The sequence below is a fragment of the Zalophus californianus genome, chromosome 12, assembly GCF_009762305.2.
Source record: "Zalophus californianus isolate mZalCal1 chromosome 12, mZalCal1.pri.v2, whole genome shotgun sequence".
NCBI classification, from domain to species: Eukaryota; Metazoa; Chordata; class Mammalia; order Carnivora; family Otariidae; genus Zalophus; species Zalophus californianus.
In genome coordinates, this window is record NC_045606.1 from 23,170,627 (window position 1) to 23,180,688 (window position 10,062).

Consider the following 10,062-nt stretch of genomic DNA (forward strand, 5'->3'; position numbering starts at 1 on the left):
GGGTTATTTTAGCAGTTCATCAAGGAGCCAGTAGCCTTCTATGATTCTGTTCTGCCAATCTCCACCTTTTGGGTAGCTCTCCTCATGAACACAAGACAGCTATCATTGCTCCAGGCATCACCTCCATGTGCAGAAACTTTCACAGACAAAAAAGTGAATAGCTCTGTCCTGGATCTTATTTTAAGAACTAAGAAATTTCTCAGAAAGTCCCCAAGGGGATTCACCCTACTTTTCATTACTTAGAACTGGGTTATAAGCCATTTCCTAAAACAATCACTGGCAAAGAGATAAAATTACCATGCTTGGTTTACACTAGTCTAAGTTCATCCCCTTGGGATGAGGCCAACCTAATATGGAACACATGGTATAGCAGCACATCAGCATGTGGATACTTGAATAAAACTGTCATTCTGTTAATAAGGAGGGAGGCAGGAGGAGAAGAAATGCATTCTGGTAGAAAACCAACAATGTCTCCCTAATAACTTTCTAAAGTCTGAAAGCATATTCAACTGAAGCAAAGCATCTCCTTAGTCAATGCCAAGAGTCAATTTCCCCAAGGATAAAGGATATTATGATGCTCTTCACACTATACAATGAAGACTTTCCAATTATTTTTAAAAGGGAGAGGTGGGATGAGAATATAAAAAAAAAAAACATTTTCTTGATTCATAGTAGTAGTTTAGCACAGTGTGTGGGCTATCAACAATATCATTAATTTTTATATAGTTTTTCTTAGATTTTTATGGTATGTGTGCACTTTATAGATTCGTAAACAGTATCACTCCACAGCAGATTAATTTGACATAAAGAAAATGGCTGTAAATTTAACACATCAATGTAATTCAAAATATTATATTCTCCATTTCATAACAAAATCTCTTAGGATTCATGCTAACTAAATTTAGGTTTTCCTGACATCTTTAATTTAAAGCAATACCTGTACATGTATTTTAGCTAAACACTTACAATTAGGCATCATTTAACTTATTTTTAAATGAGTACTTCTTTAGAATTGTAATATTCCTTATATCCATAGCGTGTTGGATCCAGTCCTCTCACCTTACTCTGAGACATTTAAATCAATGAAAATTAAAACCACTCTGTAAATATGTTATCATGATGATGAATAAGCATGCCCGTTGTCCCTGCCCCATCTTTTGTTACCTTAACATTAAAGCATTATCCTAGGCATTATGTAGTCCATCAGCCATTTGGCCATGCAAATTAAAATAATCAAATTTCATGGAGTGACTGGGTGGCTCAGTCGGTTAAGCATCTGCCTATGGCTCAGGTCATGATTGCAGGGTCCTGGGATGGAGCCCCATGTCAGGCTCCCTGTTCAGCTGGGAGTCTGCTTCTCCTTCTCACTCTCCCTCTGTTCTTTCCCTTTCTCTCTCTCTCTCTAATAAATACATAAAATCTTTTTTAAATTTAAAAATAAAATAAAAAAGTAATCAAATTCCAAACTATTAAAATCTGACTTCTCATTATCACTTCTTAAGGACTAATATATATGAAACTTAGAAATCATCTGGGTACTTGATTTCATTATGTCTTTATGGCCTCCCACTGTCAGAGCTAATAAGGGTTAAAAATACCAGTCACAGCTGAAAATTAATAGGTGGCTATGCAAGGTTTTCAGCTAGGTTTATCACACATGGAATAATTTGATGTAACTCTTTCCCTAAAATATGACTATATCCTCACATGCATAAATATCTTTCTGGAACTATTGATTTAAAAACTGGCATTAAACCTTAGTATTTGAAAAATGTGTGTGTGTGCACCCACATGCATGGGTGTATGTGTGTAATTCCCATGTATACACAGAAGCAAAATAAATCTGCTGTTCACTAGAGTGATCTCCCACACTAAAGAAAAGCAGAGGCACTTTCAACAAAAGAGGAAGAGGAGATTCAGCTACAGATGTTTTAGAAGAAATACTAAGAAAGAAGGTTTTAATACTTTAACTGCCAAAAGGTAAGAGCATCTTGATAACATTCTTGCTCTTCCAGAGGGGGATCAGTTGATCTTTCTATCTAGGCTCCAATCTTAACACCAACAAAATGGCCACCCCCTAAGTACCTGACTTGCTAGAAAGACAAGATTATATATAGTTATTCATGTTCAAGGTGCTTTTGGAAATAAGCCAGGACTTTTGGGTGGTTTTAATTACCTTTTAAAAAGCCTAAATGCTGGTTACTTTTTAAAGAAATTTTGTGTAGTCAAGAGTTGCTTTAACATCTTTACAGCATAGACGGCAAAGAAAGGCAAACTGATCAGAAGGCTTCACTGATGTAACACTGGACATTTCATAGATCTGAAACTTGCTCATGCTTGCAATCTAGCTAATCAGATTTTTAAAAGTTTAGGTTATATTGCTAGATAATCTGTGGGTTTCTACAGCACTTGTTATCCTTCTTTCATGTATATTCCAGCTAAGTATAAACCTTCTTAGGCACAGCAATACAAAATACTGGGATAAGCAACACTGATCACCTATAAAATGAAAAATAAATGTTAAAAAATATATTTTGTACACTTAACATTTTTACTCAGACAATCTCTATGATCTATTAAGTGACAATGTAAAGCGCAAACCACTTTTATGCTACTCATAATCCATGGCAACATAAATAATTCAACATTACATTTGGGAAACTCATGTTTTAAGAAATTTCTTCAAACACAATGTAATGTGAAAAATAGATAAATAAAACATATTTTTTAAATTAAATAAGTTTGCTTCTTCCTGCTCACTCCACAGAGTCACTTAATAAAGTTCATGGTTATTTAAAGAAAAATCTGATTCCGTATGTACAAATTTCACTACAGGCAGTCAGGAGGTTTGAAAAAATTCTTCTACAAATTTGTCATTAAAAAATCATTGTCTATAGAATATCTTTTATTTGAAACTATAAAAGTTTATTTTTTTTCTGTCACCTATTTGTTTTTGGCAATTATTGGATACATAATGACTGCCATGGTTTTGACACTGATTTTTTTAAGTGGGCCAAAATAATAAAATGACATAAAATCTCACATGGATTCATATAACAATCACAAGAAATAATGTATTCCAAGATAGAGCAACCATGTAATTATACATTTTGAAATAAATCTGATCATTTATTTAAAATAACTACTCATTAGCCTACTGGGTCTTTGAAAATCAAGACATTGGATGCATTTGAGTGAATATTCAGTCAGTCGTCAAAGAGGGAAATTTTTCTGTTTCTTCCAGGCTACACCAAACAATCAATACCATATCCTACATTTAATAAAAAATTTTAAAGTTTTCTTTTTTAAAGATTTTATTTATTTATTTGACAGAGGGAGAGACACAGCGAGAGAGGGAACACAAGCAGGGGGAGTGGGAGAGGGAGAAGCAGGCTTCCTGCAGAGCGGGGAGTCAGATGCCGGGCTCGACCCCAGGATCCTGGGATCATGACCTGAGCTGAAGGCAGACGCTTAACGCCTGAGCCACCCAGGTGCCCCAAAATTTTTAAAGTTTTTTAAAAATGTATATACTAATGGAATTTTTTAAAAAGAGTTGATAATGTGTCAATGAAATGCAATAATGGGATATTGGAATAATGGAATTATTAATTCTTTATGATGATGTGAGCATTTTACAACACTTTTTAGCAGATGTATGTCTTTTAACTAATTGAATCAGTAATTATGAACCTATTATTAAATTATCTATATGATATTAATTAAAATTTACTTTTATTAAAGGAAATATCACATTGGTCCTTACTGGAGGCAGAAGAGAGAGAGAGTTGGGAATGAAATGAAATAAATCATTTTTAAAAGGTCACAATACTAAAAAATTTGTAAGACCCTGTTCCATGTTTTTGTCATGTAAAAAGCCAGATTGTAGCTAAGAAATATATATTTTTTTAAATTTAATATTAGACACTGGAGCTTCAAGTTAGAGGTTTCTATTGAATTCAAAGATAGGATTAATTCAACTAAAATTCTAAAATCATTGGGGGGCTGATGGTAGATATATTGTTGGTTGCTTCACCTTGAAAGTGTTACTATAGAGAATTTATATTAAACTACTGACATTCTCACAAGTGCAAAGTAAGCTCTTTGCTGAATTTTTATGTATTTTTATTATATATGGTGTACTGTAAACACTTATGAATTAAATCTGTTTTTGTTTTATGAGGTACTTGATTTCTAGCTGAGAAGTAAAAGTTCATCCTTAAAACATAATACTTGTGTCTAAAACAATCACATGTAAAAAGTATAAATAAATTCCTAAACTTAAATTAGTGAATTCTAATAGGATTTCAGTGCTTGTCAAGCCTAGAGTAAATGATTCAACATATTCACCAACTGCTTAAAAGAAAAGATATGGTACAAAGGAAATAAACTACTGAATGAAAACAAACTGGCTAAAATATGAAAATAAATATAAAACAGTAATCTTTACACATAAAGGCAGCATCAGTTGGAGTTATTTTTAAAAGGTAAAAATATGTTCTATTCCACTTAATGGCATTACTCTTCACACTAATGTTTTACAAGGAAAAGGATTTATTTTACTCTACAGAAAAACCTCAAGAATACTACTTGAAAATTACTCATACTATTAATTAGTCAATCACTTTATATATTTCAGTTAGTTTTCAATAAAGAGTAAAATATCTTGGGTGAAAGTTAAAAACATTTCATATGTCACTAGCTCAAAATGACCAATGTCTGGAATAACATTTATTTGGAATAATACTTACATAATGCTTATTATCTGCCAGACACTATCTTATTTAAATACATAACTTATTTAATATTCTCAAGTTACTCTTACTACACCAGGCTAGATAACTTGCATATACAGCCCATAGTAAGTGGCATACTTGAGATTCAAACCCACGTAGTGGTTAAATAACCACTATTCTATCCTACCTCTTGAGGGAAATGATTCAACCGGGGTCTGCTATGCATTTGAAAGCCACTGTTCATAAACTATAAGCATTCGGGGTTGTCAAAAGTGAAACCTTTTTGCTAATTATGAGAGTGAATGTGTGAGTTTCAAGAAACTAAAAAGGAAAGTGAGCATAACAAATATGCCAAAAGATCACACAGTATAAATGTTAAGGGCTGAGATGGTGGCACTTAAATACTTCAGCTGTGATTTCATCCTGAGATTACTCTCATTCGAAACACACACATAAAAAAGCAAACAGTCATATTTACCATTCAAGGTCATACCATTTAAATTATGTACATACACCAAAAACTACAGTAGCATCATCCATAAATAATGCTCAAAGATAATTGTCTCATTAACCTGGTTCCAAAACATTAAAGATGTTTTATTCTAAAATAATTAACTGGTCAAATTGTTCTAACAATTTGATTGTTTATTGGTCAATAAAATTCACATACCTTATATTTTTATGGAGGCTAAGTCACCTTTATTGGCGAAAATTTGACATAATTTGCTTTTACCTTTCCAAATAAAAAGCAGCATAGAGGTTTAACTGTATGATACTAGCCTGAAGTCAGTCAAGAAGAAAGCATGACTCTTAATAAATGTGGATCTGCTTTCCTTTGAAAGCAGCTTTGAAAGGAGCAATAGGAGGGAGAGCAATGTACATCTCTAGAACTGAATTTCAAAGGCCTTATTTGGCCCTTCTTCCACATGGGAAGAATTAGAAAACTTTTTGCCTTTTATTTTCCATTGTAAGATCCTAAATGGGAAAATAAGTCCAGGCTATGTAGGTCTCCATGTGGGATTAGATGCAGTAGCAGCTATAGTGCAAGGAATGTAGGACACAATGGTCTATGTAACTGGCTGCTGTGAACTGTAGTGGCAAACTTTAAAAAAAAGAAAGAAAGAAAGAAAAATCTTTACCACTTCAGCACAGATCTCAAAATCCCTTGAAGACACTTCCTTCAACTGGGTCTGCTGCATTAATGAGATCATGGAACAGAACTGCTAATTTAGAATTAAATGCTTTGGTGAGGAAAGCATTATAAACTAAAAAGCCAGAGTTTATAAAAAAATAATTGGATGTGACAATAAGTGGTATTTTTCATATATGACTCATCACTGTGTGGATTAAAAGCAGCTTAAATTAAAAACGGAATCCCTTGAATTTAATTAAATGGCTTTTAGAAATGGTTTTAAGGACATTTAAATAATGTAGGAAAATTATGATACATTGACTTTGTCTAGTATGTCTTAAAACCTACTAGTTCACTTCTTATTATAGTTCACTAGTTCACTTAAAATTATAATTTAAAATTATGACAACTAAAAGAATTGTTAAATCACTGTGTTGTATAGCTGAAACTAACATAACACTGTATGTTAACTCTACTGGAATTAAAATACAAAACTTAATAAAATTGTTAAAAATTTTTAAAAAATAAATACAGTGCTGAAAGAAAAAATAAATAAAAGTAAAAATAAAATAAAATTATTACAACTGTAATGTCAAATTAGCCAAACAAGTAAATAAAAATTGAGTAAACAGTGCAATTTTATCTGGTGCACTTTTTATCAATATTCTTGTTATTTAAAAATCTCCTTTTCTTTGGAAAATCTGCCTTAGTTTACCTGATTATGTATGTAGCTTCTATATAATTCCCGTGTTTAAATGAATATTCAGAAATCAATTATCTCATCCATATTTTAAAAATACAACTTCTGAACAAACCATGTTAAAGTTTTTCAGCTATGCTAGTTTACTGACTCACTAGAAATAAAAATACTTAACCAAGAGCTTCTAAATATTTTTCCAGCAAGTGAAATCTGTAGTGAAACCCAAGACACACAGGCACCATTATCTAACATTCTGAAAATTTCACTTTGCTTACAATGACAAATAAAATAAAGCTATCTGTTCTTTGACAAGGGAAAGAATGATTTCAACAAGGGAATAGTTTATATGAATCACCATATTTAGAGAACATACAAGAAGATTAGATTTTCTATGAAGTTGAGTGAGCATTTTTTTTTCTTTTTTGATCGGTCAGGATGTGAATCAGGTTCCTGAGGGGGCTCTGTGAACATCATTACAAGCATCAGTCATCAATGACCAAGTGAAGCCCAGAACTGAGAGTTAATAAAGAAAAGAGATTTTTCCCTAAATATATCACTTTATATTTGTATATTCCACGAGTTCTAAAATCAGTACTCTTTATATTATTAGAAGTTGGGTGATCAGAGACTACCTTGGATCAAATCATTGCAAGATTTAAATGACATCCAGTCCAGGCCCCATCTTACATAGAAATCATGACATCTGGTCATGTTTGCCTTTTCATAAAGACCCCAAATGATGGGGAGCTCATGAATTCACAATATAGCCCACAGATTTTTGGAAAGTTATACAAGAAAGCTCATCATCATCATCATCTTCTTCTTCTCTCTGTTTTAGAAAACTCAACTTCTTAATGTAGGCAAAGATGCTTCATCCTTTAAAAATGTCTATAAATTTACCTTAGTTTTGCCCTGTGGAAGTTATCACAGGATAGTCAAAATTCCTTTTCTTATTTGATAGTTTTTTTTCGTATTTAATGATAGCTTTCATGCCCTTACTTTTCCAAGTTAAGTCTTACTACTGGATTTTATGGAATATATCTATAATACCGAATAATCTTCTTTTCTTTCTTTTTTGGACACATTCTTGCTGCTAGAGTTACAGTTTGCCAGGGTCCATCTCAAAATGCAGTGCTCAGAAAAGAATACAACATTAAATTGTGGTCATCACTGCAAATTATACTAAGACAATCAGCTCCTGCATTAGGATACTATCATTGGTCCAATTTAACAACACATTAACTCTTGCTGCCACTTACCACTACAAATACCTAGCTTTTGCGAATAAAAGCATGGTCATTAATTGTGTGGTGGATTTCCTGGACTCAAAACCAGAACTTTACATTTGTAGCTACTGCTGTAAGATAGTATCATGACATTTAATAAGTTAACACGAATCCCTATATTTGAGCCTCTGGTATGTTATCTTGAAAAATATCAAGATATTCTATTTGCCTTCCTACCTAACTTATAAATCTTCAGTTGCATACAGTATTGAGCTATGTTGACCTACAAATCAATGTTTACATTAGGCTATCTCAAGTCATCAGTTATTAATACTCAAGAATCCCCAATGAAAATGTTTCCTTGTATGGTAATTTACATTTAAGAAATTTTGCCCGAGACTTCTTTTTCACTTGTTTACTTTTTAAACTGGTTTCCTAAAGAACATCTCCCTAAGAGGGTTTCTTGATAGTTGGTCATGCAGTGAGATTAAGTGGTTGTTCAAAATTCAGACAATGGCATGCTCAATTTTACCTTTGAGGCAGGACAAACATGTAAAATCATCAACAAGAAGCCTTTAGTCTGATAGGAATTTGCACACATACATACACAGCGCACATGAAATGTGCGTCTGAGCTAACAGCACATATGCGAATCACGGGAGGAAAACAAAGATGAGCTACTTTATTCTAGTTAAAGTTGTTCTCTTCCCAAGAAACTTTTATCTCCCTCTTCCCTCCTTCAGAACCTACTTTCCCTTCAGCAAAAACAGAGTCAATTAGAGTTCTGCAAGATCCCAGTCTCCCTAAGTCCCCATCACAGCCTTCAAGTGAGGCTCATCTAAGCCAGGTTGGAGCTGAGGGAGCCCCTGAGCTGTAACCAAGCGGCTTTTCCATCCAACTCCTCCTCAGAAACACACCCCTCAAATCGGAAGCCAAAAGAGAGTCCAACCACAGAGAACTTCCACTCAACAAGGGCAACCCCTGAGGAGAGAACATTCGGGTAACCATTTCTCTCCTCCCGACGCCCAACACCAGAACCCGCTCCTAGTGCCGCGCCTTCTTCTCGAGCCTTCTCCCGCCGGCCAGCTCGGGGTGAGCGCCCGGGTTAGTCAGTGCGCACGTGACGCGCGGTGCCCACATGACACGACCGAGGGCGGGGGAGGGGACAGAGGAGCGAAGCAGGGAAAAAGTTAAGGAAGACCCGTCAAAGCGCCCAAAGCAATCTGTCCCTTCCCTTCTTCCTCAACTAGTGGCTCGGGGAGGGATCCTTCGGGGATGGCTGCGGACCAAGGCGTCTCCGGTCCAGCGCCCCAAAAGGGGGGCGTAGTTCTCCGCCCGCCTCGCCATCCTCTGTTCCTCCCCACCCTGCTGGTGATGCCGCTGCACCCTCAAGTTGTTCCTTCCTCCCCTTTTCTCCCTCCCTCTTTCCTTGCTTCCTCCCTGCCTCCCTTCCTCCCTTCCCTAAAGGCTCTTCATCCACTGCGGGCTAAGCCACTGACGCACATTCAATTTGCCCCGGCAGCTGGCCCGCACCTCTGAGGTCACACAAGGCCAAGCACCTTCCAAACTGGAGGGTCTAACTGCGCAAAGTTGCACGCCACACCGCAACCTGCCCCTCCCTCCCATTTAGCAGCCCCGTTCGGGTCCCCTGCAAAGCTCACTTGCTCTGCCGGTACTCTCTCGACCTCACCCACCGTCGCGCCACACACCCCCTTGCACACGCGAGCCCACCCTTCCATTGCTCTGCGCTTCGAGCCGTCCAGCCGCCTGGCAAAGCACCCAGCAAGCCGCTGCGCTCACCTTGTTTGACACACTTGAGTCGGAGGGGGTCCTTGCAGTGTTTGATCACGGCCAGCACGTCCCTGATGGTGAGCCCCGCCACGGGGGTCTCGTTCACTTCCAGCAGCAGCTCCTCCGACACCAACTTGCTGCCGCTCTCATAGGCCACCTTGCCGGGCTTCACCTCCCCCAGGTAGGGGAACTGTCCGTTCTCGGCGCCCCCCTTCAGTTCAAAGCCCAGCTGGCCCTCCGGGTTCCTGCCAATGACACTCTCATGGACTTTGCTAGTCCAGTGGCTTTTCTTTTTCAAGCTTTTGGACATGGCAGTGGGGTGAGTCGCCTCAGCTCCTGAGGGGTTCCTTTGGGGTAGGGGAGTTGGTGGGGAGAGAACGAGGATGGAGGAGCGAGGGGGCCAAGAGGTGAGAGCAGACTTTGCCTTCCTCCCCCTTCTGTTCGGTGCTCTCCCTCTTCTTTGGATGGAGTGTGGATGAT

At 36.9% G+C, this 10,062-nt stretch overlaps 1 protein-coding gene across 2 annotated transcripts in view; it reads right to left on the reverse strand.

Annotated features, from left to right (window-relative positions):
- The window catches only part of LOC118356135 (membrane-associated guanylate kinase, WW and PDZ domain-containing protein 2-like), a 747,678-nt gene extending 737,781 nt beyond the window's left edge, over window positions 1-9,897 (reverse strand). For both annotated transcript variants that reach the window (XM_035723242.1, XM_035723241.1), the window contains exon 1: window positions 9,592-9,897. In XM_035723242.1, the coding sequence (XP_035579135.1) occupies window positions 9,592-9,892 (301 nt within the window). In that variant the 5' untranslated portion in view covers window positions 9,893-9,897. The remainder of the gene's footprint in view (window positions 1-9,591) is intronic.
- Window positions 9,898-10,062: the final 165 nt, after the last annotated feature.